The following is a 14,360-nucleotide window of genomic DNA, read 5'->3' as shown; positions in this document are numbered from 1 at the left end:
AATACTGCTCTGTGGCCATAGTCATCAGTTTTGTGAATGACCTGTCCTGATTAAATGCAGGCATACCGGAAGAGGAAGATAAAGGAAATAAATGGCCTGACTGCAAGATGACATTAATGACACAAGATTTGAATTTCTAAACCATGGCTTTCTAACCACATTTCCTTTTGTTGATTAGTTTAGTTACTGGGCTAAGGAGGAAATACTGTAGAAAGTTACTCTTGGGCTTTAGCAAGACATTTAATAGACACTGGGAACCGTGTGATAGCGGAATTAGGTGGGCTGGTGGGCAGCCAGATAAACAGTGCTATTTAGTGTCAACCTTGTGGAGGGCTGTGATGAGCTGCTTCCAGGGCCTGCCTCTGTCCTTGATGAAAACGGCCAAGGCATGCTTGTCACATGCAGTGGCAGAGAACAGGGGTGGAACAGAATGAGGGATGGCAGAATTAAGGTATTTATGAACATTTCTGGCAGTGGGATGATCACAGCTAAGGCATCTCTAACAGGATGGCATTCTAAAGGGATAAAATCAAGTTCATCACGTGGGCAGAGTAAAGTATGGGTCTGGGCGATGTGGCTTAGCAGCAACAATCATGGGGAAAAACCTTAGGGATTGTAGTTGACAGTCAAATGGATTTATCAGGAAGTAAAGAAGCTTAAACTTCAAGGACTCTTGCTGGCTTGGTCCTCAACTAAAGCCCTGTACTTAATAATGTTTTAATACTGGTATTTTCTGTCCCTTAACAGGAGCCCCCAAGTTATGTACATTGCAGAGCTCCTCAAAGCCTGCTCACTTGCCTTTTCCACAGATGTGTAATCATGTGGAGCAGTGGCCAACAGTTACGTTTAGATTTAGTTAATAAAAGGCTGCATTGAAAGGTATAGAAGCCATTGACTCTTGCAATTTTAATCAGGTCAGATGATTTCTGGAACATTGTGTCTGGTTGAAGTCATGACACTTTTATAGTTGTGTTCGTGTATTAACTTGTTTATTCTCTTTATGGTGTTGGGAATGGAACCCAGGGATTTGTCCTTGCTAGGCAAGTACTCTACTACTAAGCTATACTCCCAACCCAGGTCAAGACATTTTAGAGAAACTAGACACACACACAAAATCCTAAAAATCTCCCCTGTTGGCTCTTTCTTCTTGGCCTGAATCTCCATGCTTTGCTCAAGCCCCTTCTCTTAATGTACTTTCCTCTCTAGGTCACATTTATCTTCTGAGCTTTAAATACATCTAAGCCAAACATGATGTGCACATCTGTAATCTTATCACTTGGAAAGTGGAAGCAAGAAGACAGTTGAAAGCTAGCCTGGGCTACATAGCAACTTCAGGCCAGTATAGGCCAAAAGCAAAACCAAACAAAAGGACTGGGGGAGTGGCTCAAGTGGCAGAGCACCTGCCTAGCACTCACGAGACCCTGAGCTTAATCCCTAGTATTGTTAAATAAGTAAATACTCTACTACACAAGTGGATTAAGAATTCTTATTTCCAACTGCATGCCTGAGTTTTCCTGCTCTGGTCTGAAATATCCAACTGTCTGATAACGTCAAGTCAGCAAAGCATACCTGAGGCTGAACTTTTGCATTTCCCCTATAGTCCACCTATCACTCCATTTCTTGACAAAGGAGAATCGCCAAGGAAACTTTAGGAACCTAAGGAGCTTTTAATTAATATTTTAATATACTCTGGTCATTTCCAATCTACTACAGTGCCCATGACATAAAATAGATAATACTCTACCCCATTCACAATAACCTCCCAAAAAGTAAAATATTTAGGAATTAACCTAACCAAAGATGTAAAAGAACTATTTAATGAAAACTATAAAAAGTTAAAGAAAGAAATTGCAGAAGACACTAGGAAATGGAAAGACCTCCCATGCTCTTGGATAGGCAGACTTAATATAGTGAAAATGGTAGTACTGCAAAATTAATATACAAATTCAATGCAATTCCTATTAAAATCCCAATGACGTACATCACTGAAATACAGAAAACAGTCCAAAAATTCATATGGAACAACAAAAGACCTACAATAGCCAAAACAATTCTAGGGAATAAAGACAACATGGGAGGGATATTCATGCCGAACTTCAAACTCTACTACAGAGCTATAATAACAAAGACAGCATGGTACTGGCACAAAAACAGAGCCGAAGACCAATGGAATAGAATAGAAGATCCAGAAATAAATCCACAGGCCTACAGTCAGCTGATATTCAACAAAGGAGCCAAAGACATACAATGGAAGAAACACAGCCTCTTCAACCACTGGTGCTGGGAAAACTGGGCAGCCAGATGCAGAAAACTAAAAGTGGACCCCAGCCTATCACCATGTACCAACATCAACTCAAAATGGATTAAAGACCTTAACATTAAACCTGAATCTCTGAAACTACTGCAGGACAGAGTAGGAGAGACACTTGAACTAATAGGCACAGGAAGGAACTTCTTGAACAGAGTCCCAGGGTCACAACAAATTGGAGAGAGACTCGACAAATGGGACTACCTTAAAATAGAAAGCTTCTGCACAGATAAAGCTATTGCAACCAAGCTAGAAAGACAACCAACTAATTGGGAAAAAATATTTACAAGCAATATATCAGACAAAGGGTTAACATCCTGTATATACAGGGAACTCAAGAAACTAATCCCTCCCAAACCTAACAAACCAATTACTAAATGGGCAAGGGAACTAAAGAGGGACTTCTCAGATGAAGAGATAAAAATGGCAAAGAAACACATGAGGAAATGTTCACCATCCCTGGTGGTGAAGGAAATGCAAATAAAGACAACCCTGAGATACCACCTTACCCCAGAATGTCCCACATCCACAAATCAGCCAACGACAAATGCTGGAGGGGATGTGGAGAAAGAGGAACCCTATTACACTGCTGGTGGAAATGTACACTTATACAACCACTTTGGAAAGCAGTCTGGAGGGTCCTCAGAAAGGTAAAGATTGACCTCCCTTACGACCCAGTCATACCACTTCTAGGCATCTATCCTGAACAACAGGAACCAATATACAAGGACACGTGCACCTCCATGTTTATTGCAGCACTGTTCACTATAGCTAGGATATGGAAGCAACCCAGATGCCCCACCACAGATGAATGGATCCAAAAATTGTGGTATCTATACACAATGGAATATTATGCAGCTATTAGAAATGACAAAATAATGGCATTTGCAGGGAAATGGATGGAGCTAGAAGAAATCATGTTGAGTGAGGTAAGCCAATGTTAAATCCAAAATGTTAGGTAATACGACAAAATTAACAGGACTTAAGAAACAAAGAACTCCCACTCATCTGGTCGAACCATTACTAAATAACCCCATGCTGCTGATCACATGTATGGTGTATATGTGTACACCGTTATATGTTATAGACCGTGATAGACAATTTGCTCCAGGAAAGTTAGAATGAGCTTGTGACTTTAAATGAGCATCATTATTCCACAATACTGTGAAATTTGGGAAATTATGTCATCACTTAATCACAATAAAAAAAAAACACCAGAAAACTAGAAGTGGCTCAAGTGGTAGAGTATGAGCCTTGAGCTGAATTGTTCAGGGACAGCTCCCAGGCCTAGAGTTCAAGCCCCACGACTGACGAGAGAGAGAGAGAGAGAGAGAGAGAGAGAGAGATCTTTCATGTGATTGTTTCTAACATATTTATAAGATTATGTCTTTGTTGCCTTGTATGTCCCTCCCCCATGGTACAACCCCTGCTTTCACTATAAATGATGTTGGTATATGTGGAGGGGAAGGGAAAAAACAAATTGTTAAAACAGGGATACAGGAGAACCCATTGCAACAATGAGATGTACAAGTCATTATGTCGAAAAACGAACTTTACAACTTTGGGGGGGGGGGAACAAAGCAGGAGGCTATAATGCTTGATAAGAAATGTGCTCATTATCTTACCCATGTAATTGTAACCCCTCTGTACAGTATTTTCACAATAAAAATATATTTTTTTTAAAAAAGAGAGATAATGCTCTGAGATGCTGTGGTTGGGTTAGGAGGAAGAAAGTGAAATCTACTTGGTGTTTTCTCTTACCTCTCCTTTCCCTACTGCCCTGACATCATTGACGTGCAGGAAGCTGTTAGAGAAAACTATAGGGATCCTTTCCCACGTGTGCTGAGCATCAGTATCAGGGTGGCAGGTAGGAAGGCAGCAGAGCACTCCAGGACCTACTCTCTGACCTCATGATGCCTGTCTAAGCAAAACAAGGAATCTGCCCCTATGATTAAAAACTCTGGGGAATCTGCCCTTCCACAGACCCCAAATTTCTCAAGTACATCTTTCTTTGTCTTTTTGTAAATGATAACATCTGACACAGGCACAGCTCATTGTATAAGAGCTCAGCTTCCATCATTCATAAAAATTAATTAACTAGTAATTTTTACTATTAATAACACTGGTCCTATTTAAAAAGGGGAGTATTGCTGAGTGTTGATGGCTCACCCCTGTAATCCTAACTACTCATGAGGCTGAGATCTGAGGATCACAGTTCAAAGCCAGCCCTTGCAGGAAAGTCCGTGAGACTCTTATCTCCAATAAACCACCAGAAAACTGGAAGTGGCACTGTGGCTCAAGTGGTAGAGTGCTAGCCTTGAGCTGAAGAGCTGAAGGACAGCGCCCAGGCCCAGAGTTCAAGCCCGACGACCGACCAAAAAAAAAAAATCTAAAAAGGGCAGTATTACTTAGGGTCAAGATGGAAGAAATATGATATTTCTCTATATAAAGTCTTGGCAATGATAAATGCCTTGCTTTACATATTTCTTTTGTTTGGTGCTATGGCAAACACACACACACACACACACACACACACACACACACACACACACACACACACACTCCACCAGCAGCAACAACAACAATGTGAGTAGAAACTAGCCACTAGAAACAAACTACAGAACTGAATAGGAATTCAGAAATGTGCACATGTGCATACAAATGAGCTAAGGGCTCAGGGCAGAACTGAGATTACAAGCAGACCACTTGACTGCTCATCCAGTCTGAGCCACTTCCAGGCTTCTGCAGCTCTCTTCTGTAGTTGGGACAAGATGTGGATGAAGTATGTGTATGTGTGAAAGACAGACAGACAGACAGACAGAGACAGAGAGAGACCTCTGAGCTGCTAAACAAATGCCAACTGCCCTGGCTCTCTGTGTGTGAGATTAATTTCAAGATACAATTCTTTTAAACCCCCCTTAATCTTTTTGCTCAAAGCTGATGCTCTACCACTTGAGCCACGGCTCCACTTCTGTCTTTTTGGGGTGATTAATTGAAGATCAGAGTCTCACAGATTTTCCTAGCTGTCTTAGAAACCTCAGTTCTCAGATTGCACCTTTCTGAGTAGCTAGGATTATAGGCAAGAACCACCTGTGTCCACCTTTGAAAATACAATCTTGAAAAAGATTCTGCCAGGGCTGGGAAGGTGGCTCAGTGGTAGAGCGCTTGCCTTGCATGCATGAGGCCCTGGGTTCGATTCCTCAGCACCACATAAACAGAAAAAGCCAGAAGTGGCGCTGTGGCTCAAGCAGTAGAGCGCTAGCCTTGAGCTGAAGAGCTGAGGGACAGCGCCTAGGCCCAGAGTTCAGGTCCACGACCGGCAAAAAAAAAAAAAAGAAAAAGAAAAAGATTCTGCCATTACCATGACTACATCCCAAATTCAGAGCAGTAGGCAAATGAGAATTGCAGCTCAGGCTCAATGCAAACTGTGCAATGCTTTACTGGGCTTTTAACTACCTGCGAGTGTAATGTATCAGAGTCAAGGGGGCATGGAGCCTGACTCCCACAGTCTTGGAGGAAGAGAGCCTAATCATAGGAGAAAGAGAGGCTTTCATTTCACAAGGGTAAACACAGGCCAGCAGTGAGAAGGGGGACCGAGTGCTGTGTGCCTCCAGACACAGACAGCACCATGCCTGATGCTGCGAAGTCACCAAGGACGAAATAAAATGTCCCTTTCCACAATTTCATATTAAGAAGTCTTAACCATCTGACCAGCGTTTCATGGAGGTCTTCAAGTAAGGCCTCTGTGGTTTCTCTACAGCTCTTGTCTGTGAGGACAAGCACACAGATACCTCTTTGTAAAACTCTGGGGTAAAAGGAGTTTAACTCTAGAAAGACACATGGCCCTTCACAGCACACAGGACATGGACAACTCCACTGCCTATGGAAGTCAGGTCACGTGCTGTGGTGACTTGTATCAGCCTACCCTCAGCTTCTCCATTTAGCTACAGGTGGGCTCCCCCAGCTGTGGGAACAGTCCTCAATCATTTCTGTAATTGCTACAAGCAAACACACTCAATGTAAAAAGTACATGTGTATGAAGAGTTTCCAGCTAGGACAAATGCTCAAGCAGAAATAAATTCAAATGTTTCATCTAATTTTACCAAATGTCACTAACTTCCTTCAATAGTCAATGTTTCAAAGGTATCATCCTTGAATAAGTAAGATATATGTATGAAAAACATCAGTGACCCAGCTCTAGCCTACTTTATTGGGGGCCACAGATGTATCCTATTTTCCTGCATGTCTCTTTTACTGGATCTTTCTCTGTTTTGTGGGCTGTTTCTACAACCTAAGTGCCCAAGTTCAAACATCAACACCAGGTATTAGAAGCAAGAGAAATTAGAAACAATTGGACCAAGACAAGTAGATAAAAGTACCAGAAAAGGGGCTGGGAAGGTGGCTCAGTGGTAGAGCGCATGCCTTGCATGCCAGAAGCCCTGGGTTTGATTCCTCAGCACCACATACGCAAAAAGCAAAAAGCTGGAAGTGGCGCTGTGGCTCAAGTGGTAGAGCGCTAGTCTTGAGCTGAAGAGCTGAGGGACAGCGCCCAGGCCCAGAGTTCAGGCCCCATGACCGGACCCAAAAAAAAAAACACAAACAAACAAAAGTACCAGAAAAGACCAAGGGGGACGACATACTACCCAAAGTCCAAGAGATCTTTGGACTATTCTCTCAGAAAACAAAAAGCCTGGATTTTTCTCTGGGGTTCTGTCATAGAGATCCTCCATCACACTTGCTCTCTGTCAATGCTGGGCCACTTTCAACCCCTTCACCACCCCATCTATATCTCAGACACAGCAGGGTGGTTCCAACCAATTACCGATGAGGTCACTCCAGTCTTTGGCAGTGACTCATAGGACCCTGTTTTGGATCACATGATTTTGCTTATTTCACAGGGGCTGTGATGCTCCCTCCCCTCCTTCCATCTCCCCAGTGTGTTCAAAGAGCAGCCTGGGGCATAAAAATAACCAAACAACTGGAACCCACCTCTTGGTCGGTGAAAATCTCTATGAAGTTCTGGAAGGAGAAAGAGCCGGACTGGAGAATGAGCTCTCCAGTGTTCTCAAAGCACTGCCCAGTGAGCACAAGCAGCTTATGTCGGGCGGCGTCCGTGATCATCAAGCGCACCTGAAACAGCGGGCACAGAATGTGAGTGTGGGCAGGGCCCCGACTCCCTCCACAACCGTGCCAGCCTTGGGAGCACACTAAGCTTCTGACCAACAAAGGGCGTTCATTTTCTAAGAGTCTAATTTCTTCCCCTAGGCATGGGGGCAGGGAGGGTTGCACAGAGCTCTGGCTGTAGAATTTATCTGCAGAATTAATGAGTGTGGCCATTAGATCCCCAGTGAATACCATTTTCAAAGTTTTGCTTCAACCAAGACAACAGTGGTGGCTGATTTCTCCCCTTACTTTCCTCCCCTTTTTCAAAGCCATCTTCACAGCTGGCAAGTATCTGTTACACAGCTGTTCAGAAGTATCTGCTCACAGCATGTAGGCTGTGAGGCCGGAAAAGACATGTGAATATCTGGCAGGCTGTCACCATGTACAGTCCGGGTCCCCCAAATATCCTCTCAGAAGGACAGGTTCCAAATAGTGCCCCCACTCATCTGTCCTATCCAGGATCCCCTCCCTTTCCAGCCACAGAGCAAGCACACTGCTCCACACGCTGTCTCCAGTGGGATCAACCAGGTACCTGACATTGAACTCAAACAACAAAATCCTACCCCTGAATAGAAATCTTAGAAACTCAGTTGCAAATGGTTTTCACTAAAGAACTCTCAGTGAACTTTAAGTGGCAGGAAGCCAGTTGGACTTCCACAGAAACATCACTGTAAGCATCAAGACATTGGTTCAGAGCCCAGTTCACGAATGTTCAGCACATGCTACGTGCCACACATCACACTAGGCTTAAAAGTTAACAGGCTGCTGGGGATGTAGTTCAAGTGGTAGAGTGCTTGCCCCATAAATATGAGGCCCTGGATAACACACACACACACACACACACACACACACAGAGTAAACAGAACACAGTCCATTGCTCTTCAGACTAATCATAGACACACACACACACACACACACACACACACACACACACACACACACACACAGAGTAAACAGAACACAGTCCATTGCTCTTCAGACTAATCACAGACAACCCAAGCAATTTCTTCAGGCCCATCCAATCTACTGGTAAGCCAGGATTTCTCAAAAAATTAAAATAAAAAATACTTTCCCTTTTTAATGTCTCATAGTGGATTCTAGGTATTCTGTCTAGCCATATTAATCCTCCAGTTCTTTTCAAATCATAATTACGTGTGAATTTTGTTAGTTACAAGGAGACTGCGATCGTAACATTTTTTTGTGAACTCATTCTTAGATGGATTGGTAAGGAGGGTCTGCTAAGCTGCAGCAGGTATCCATGGGTCAACATAGGCCACATCATGTCACTCAAAAAAAGCAGTACTGGTAGCTCAGGTCTGTAATCCTAGCTGAAGAGGCTGAGATGAGGATTGTGGTTCAAAGCCATCCCCAGGTAGGTAACTTTGTGAGACTCTTATCTCTAATTAACTACCAAAAAACCAGGCATAGAGCTGTGGTTCAAGTAGTAGAGCACTAGTCTTGAGGAAAAACCTCACAGACAGCACCCAAGTCCTGAATTCAAGATGCAGGACCAGCACAGATAGATAGGTAGGTAGGTAGGTAGGTAGGTAGGTAGGTAGGTAGGTAGATAGGTAGGTAGGTAGATAGATAGATAGATAGATAGATAGATAGATAGATAGATAGATAGATAGACAGACAGACAGACAGACAGACAGACAGACAGACAGACAGACAGACAGACAGACAGACAGATAGATAGATAGATAAGCAACCCAACTATCCAGCAACTGAAGTATGGATAAATAGCTATAATGGAATATTAGATAGCCATAAAAGGAATGAAGTTCTGATATATACTAAAACATTCCTAAACAAAAACACTAAGTAAAACCAGCCATTTATAGAATTTCATTTATAGAAAATGTCTGAAACAGACAAATCTAGCGATAGAAAATAGATCCAGGGCATCAGATAGAATGGGAAATGATAGCTAATAGGTCTAAGGAGGAGTTATGATGACCAGTGATGGTCATATGTCTTGGAATTAAGTAGTGGTGATGGTTGCACAATTTTGTAAATAAACTAAAAATTATTGTACTACACACTTTAAAAGGATGTTTTTAGCGGTATATGAATTGTGTTCCATTTTTTTAAGCCAGGACATTATCAGAAATGATAAAAGCAGGGGCAAGAGAAACTGCAGATCTCCCAGCGTCTTTGGCTACATTAATGTCCAAAGAAGCAATTCAGTCTCCAATGCGTGAAACCAATGTAGAAATGGAGCTGTAACAGCAACTTGGCCTGGGTAATCAGGGATTCTTGGCTTTGGCCAAATTCTTAGGTAGGCTCTAAAGCTCCAATTACTCTCTCTAGCAATAATTTCATGTGTCAATAATAATAGAATACCTCTGCACATCACCTTTCTAAAATTAATAATAATAATATAATAACAATAACCAACACTGACATTTTAGTCATGCTATATCATAGCCTGTCCTGAGTACTTGGTACCTCAAAGCACATAAGTAGGAACATTAGAAGGAGAAGCTATTGCACAGCTTGTCTCTAAGATGCTGCTTTTCCAAAAGTTCCTGGGGAGGGAAGAGTGAGGGAGGTAGGGGAGGGAAGGGATAGTGGGAGAACAACAAGGGAAGGGGTAACAATGCTCAACAAGAAATGGACTCATTGCTTTACTCGTGTAACTGTAACCCCTCTGTACAGCATCTTTACAGTAAAATAAAATTTTAAAAAAATGAACAAACAACAAAACTCAACTCTTTCCATAAAATACTATCAGAAAAAAAGGTCGCAGAAAAAGATGAAAAAAGTTCCTTTCATTTATGTTTCAGGATATAGATAACTTGAAGTCTCTTTCCTCTGCTACCCCCCCAGCTCTTCTCCTGCAGCCATGTGCCCCATGCACACCCCAAAGCCTATGTTCTTCTTTGCCTCAACAAAATATTATGGCTCCAGCTACATGGCGTTCTTATTGAGCATGACAATCTGAAGTGGTACTGATGCAGAGCTCCAGCCACCGGCTGGGGGTTAGGAAATACCCCTGGACCCAGGACTTCTCCCCTTGTGTCCCTCTCAGACTCCCATCTGAGACCCTGCAGAGGCAGGTGCTTACCTCTGTGCTGACTGCTTCGTCGGAAGGGTTGATCAGAACCACCGTTTCCAAGATGTCACTTCGGTGATGAAGGATCTTTTGTCCTGCAGGCACAAAAACACACAAAGAAGAGGCCTTTAGCTTTTTTGGATGGAAGCTGCCTTCTTGTTTCTGGGATGGCAGAAGAATCTCTGCCTCTGATGCAGCACCAGGTACCAGGATCTTCTACACTGCCTTGGAAACACGGTAGTGCTACTGAACAGGAGAGAAGGCACACCGCAGGTCTGTCCCAGAGCTGGGGCTGTGTGGCTCAGGGCTCGCCAGGCTCTCACACTCTCCCGTTTTCATGGTTGATCTCCAAGCAGCCTCCTGCCCTAATGGCGGTTTTCATCAGAGACAAGGCAGTGGATGCCAGAAAAACTCAACAGGGCTCTTGACATTTCCTTTCTCATGGTAATTGGGGATGTTTCTCCCTATCAGCCTTTCTTCTGGTGAGAACTGTGCCCAGATTAATTAGGAGCCTTATTGTAAAATGAATGACATCCAGAAACCAGGACTAACAATTAGCCCCAACAGCTAGAATGGCTGTCTGAGGCAAGCTTACGTTTTGTTGGGGTATTCATTAATTAATTCACTTGCTCATAGAAAAGTGGAGAACAACCCTCCCACTGGATAGGGCGGCTAAATTGCCTCCCTAAGAAACAAGCAAAATTGGTAGAGAACAACAAAGCAAGGTGTTGTGTGGGATGAGAAAGTCTGGCTACAAAGGGCTAGAACTATGCAGGGCCCTCCACTACGCAGCTGCCGCTTCCCACACCTCCTAGCCTTACACTGGCTGAACCAGCCGCAGTCAAGGTTGACAAGAGGCTGTGGATGGCCTTCTATCAACGCTTCTCCCTGAACCATGAGATGGGAGCCACAAAGCTGCTATAGCAAGAGTTGGTGAATATATACTTTCCTGTCGCCTAAGTTTCCAGGCAACTGAAAAGGGACAGAGAAGGAGGCTCAGAACAAGGGAGAAGGAAAAGAACATATCTGCTACCTGGAAATGCAGAAATGGAACAATAAGGAAGGAAGGGGGGATGTTGGGGGGGCAAGGAAGAGAGCAAGCACTTCAGGGAGCCCATGTTAGTTAAGCTTTCTTCCTTTATACCATCAAAGAGCTGAAATTCAACTGCACCAGCATGACCATCAGCAAGCCCTTGCTCCTCCTCCATACTTCTGTAACAGCTAGGATTTACCAGTAGATGCTAATTAGACATAGCAGCAGCCCAAACTAAACGATGTCCTCATCAGGCAATGTTCTAAGACTTTATATAATCCCTGAAGAGCTCTATGACATAGGTGCTATGATTTATTCTCACTCCCTCCCCCACCCCCCATCACTGAGAGAACAATGAGTCAAAAGAAGAGAATTAATTAGCCCAATGTCACATAAGTAGTAAGAGGTCAAGATCAGTAGAGTTTGGACTTGAGCTGCCTCACTGTACAACTTTCCTAGGTGACCTCCTTACACTGGGATTTGCAAAAACACATGAGGCACTATGTCAAATGCCAAAAGAGGAGCTAGGAAACAGATCAAAGGAATAAAACCAAACATACATAAAAAAAGAAACCAGGAAGCATTAAGGAGAAGAGTACTGACCCCCCCCCAAAAAAGGTGGGGGACAATAATAACAAAAATCAAGACAAGAAAGGAAAGTTAAGTAGAAGTATTTCGTGTCATATTCCAAACTCATAAAGATGAAGAAACTTCGCATCAGAACAACAACAACACATAGTTCATTCAGGCAAAGAGCTAAAGCCCATGAAAATAAAATAATGATGGGGAAAACAATTTATTAGAGATGCTACATCTGATAATTTGTTGGAAATTACTTTGGGGCTTTTAGGTTGTTTTTGCCTTTCATAAGCACGTGCTGAAATGCTAAAGCCAAAGGCATGAAGTTGAATGCCAAGTACTGATGGCTCACACCTGTAATCCTAGCCAGCCCGATAGACAAATCTGAGACTTTATCTCCAACTAACCAACAAAAAGCTGGAAGTGGAGACATGGCTCAAGTGGTAGGGCAGCAAAAAGAAGCAAACAAAAAAAAAGGCATGAAGTTGAGACAAAGTAGGATGAAGGTTAAGATAAAGGAAGACAATGGTTATTTCTTCATACCAAAGCATCAGGCAGTACCGTGCCTGGGAATATGACTGTCATCACTGACTGTATTCTGTAGGAATTCACAAAAGCAAACTGGAACAAGATGATGAAAACAAAATAGTCCCTTCTCCCCTCCAAGAGAGAAATCAGAGCCCCTTCCTTTCCTAAAGGCAGCTACCCGCTGCCCCAAACCCTGAAAAATACACAAACTAGCAACACCAGCTGCAGCACAAGCTCCTGCTCATCCCTACCAGCTCCCTGTAGTGGGAGCTTCCTGACCAGTGGCTTCTTACCATCCACCAGATGTCCCCTTCCTCTCTGTCTTCATCAAATGCCACATGACAGCTGCCGGTGACCTCCACTTCACACAAGCCAACATTCAGACCAGTTCATCTAGAAATTCAACTAATGGTTTCCTTTGGTCCATCTTTGGAAGTTCTGAGAAGAATGACAAGTGTCCCCCAAGATGCTGTATGGCTGCTCCTTTAACAAAAGCCTTTTTATAGGATTGATTTAAATGAAGGAGGGAATTTCAAGGGAGAGAGAGGCCTCCTGATCTCATGGAGGCTGGACTCAGAAGAGGCCTCAGAAGCCTCTCCAGGACAATGTCACTAGGGGCCGGGCCTTTCCAGCATCTGGCAGACACAGAGACTGGCAAAAGGGCTGTGGTTCCAGCTCTCCTCCCAGCATCTCTGTGGGTGCCAGTTCTCCCGCAGCGGGAGGCTGGGGCACTTACAAGCTGCATAGTTGCAGCATGTCTCACACTGGGAAGCAGGCCAGGGCCACCACCCTTGCCTGGAAAGGTCTCATTCACTCGCTTCAGGAAAAAAAAAAAAGTTCCCAAGAACGAAAGAGCCACGCTCCAATCATTCTAGTCTGCTCTTCCTGTTGACCACTCACCCTCACCGGGAAACCACTGGGTAGCACCCATGAGTACTTAGTCTTACTCAGTGCTGGTCTGAAGGCAACCAAGGTGAGCCTGGAGACAGAATGACTGTCGCCTACGGCTACCTAAGAAAATGTCTTCAAACCTAAACGAAGCTGAATGTAACTGTGTAGCTGGTCCTGGCCTGGCCGAGTGAGGGGCAGGTGGAGTGAGGGACGGCGAGAAGCTTGTGGTATGGCAAAAAAGGTCTGCTCCCCCTCACAATCAGAGAGGCAGGAGTGTCTGGAGAGCCTTGAGGCACCAGGGTCCCGGCAGACAATGGGGCTTTTGTCTGTGCGCACCATGATTCTGATTCAAAAAGAAGCCAGTCTTCATTTTCAGCTATCACTGGGATGATTTTCTTGTTGAAAACCTGACAGATGAATCTTTTCAAGTTGGGGCAATTTTAGTAATGTTTCACTATCCAGATGATTTTAAGATATATTAAATACACATGTGTATATGTATGTACATATAAAAACACATATATACTACATATATATGTAATATATTTAATTATTTATACTATTAAACATAAAACATGAGGCAAGCTAAGAGACTACTCAGGAGGAGAGAGAGAAGAATGGAAAACAAATGAATAACACATTGGGAATACACATGATAGAGAAACTCAACAAAAGCTGATGATCAATAGGGGTTGGGGGAGAAATAAACTGTGGGGATGGGGGTAGGGTCTAGGGGAGAGGGTTGGGCTAGCAGGGAGGACAAAGGAGGCTGAATATTGTAGAAATAGATTAGCTCCATC

General features: G+C 43.5%; 1 protein-coding gene across 1 annotated transcript in view; it reads right to left on the bottom strand.

Annotated features, from left to right (window-relative positions):
- Map1b (microtubule associated protein 1B) overlaps positions 1 to 14,360 on the bottom strand; it is a 104,067-nt gene that overhangs the window by 18,661 nt on the left and 71,046 nt on the right. Inside the window, exons 3-4 of the mRNA XM_070031320.1 lie at positions 10,542 to 10,624; positions 7,298 to 7,438 (exon numbers count right to left, since the gene is read on the bottom strand). Of these exons, the coding sequence (XP_069887421.1) occupies positions 7,298 to 7,438; positions 10,542 to 10,624 (224 nt within the window). The remainder of the gene's footprint in view (positions 1 to 7,297; positions 7,439 to 10,541; positions 10,625 to 14,360) is intronic.

This window comes from Dipodomys merriami, unplaced genomic scaffold (genome assembly GCF_024711535.1).
Source record: "Dipodomys merriami isolate MVZ:Mamm:240054 unplaced genomic scaffold, mDipMer1.0.p SCAF_20, whole genome shotgun sequence".
In the NCBI taxonomy this organism is placed as follows: Eukaryota; Metazoa; Chordata; class Mammalia; order Rodentia; family Heteromyidae; genus Dipodomys; species Dipodomys merriami.
This window is presented reverse-complemented; position numbering and strand designations above follow the sequence as displayed.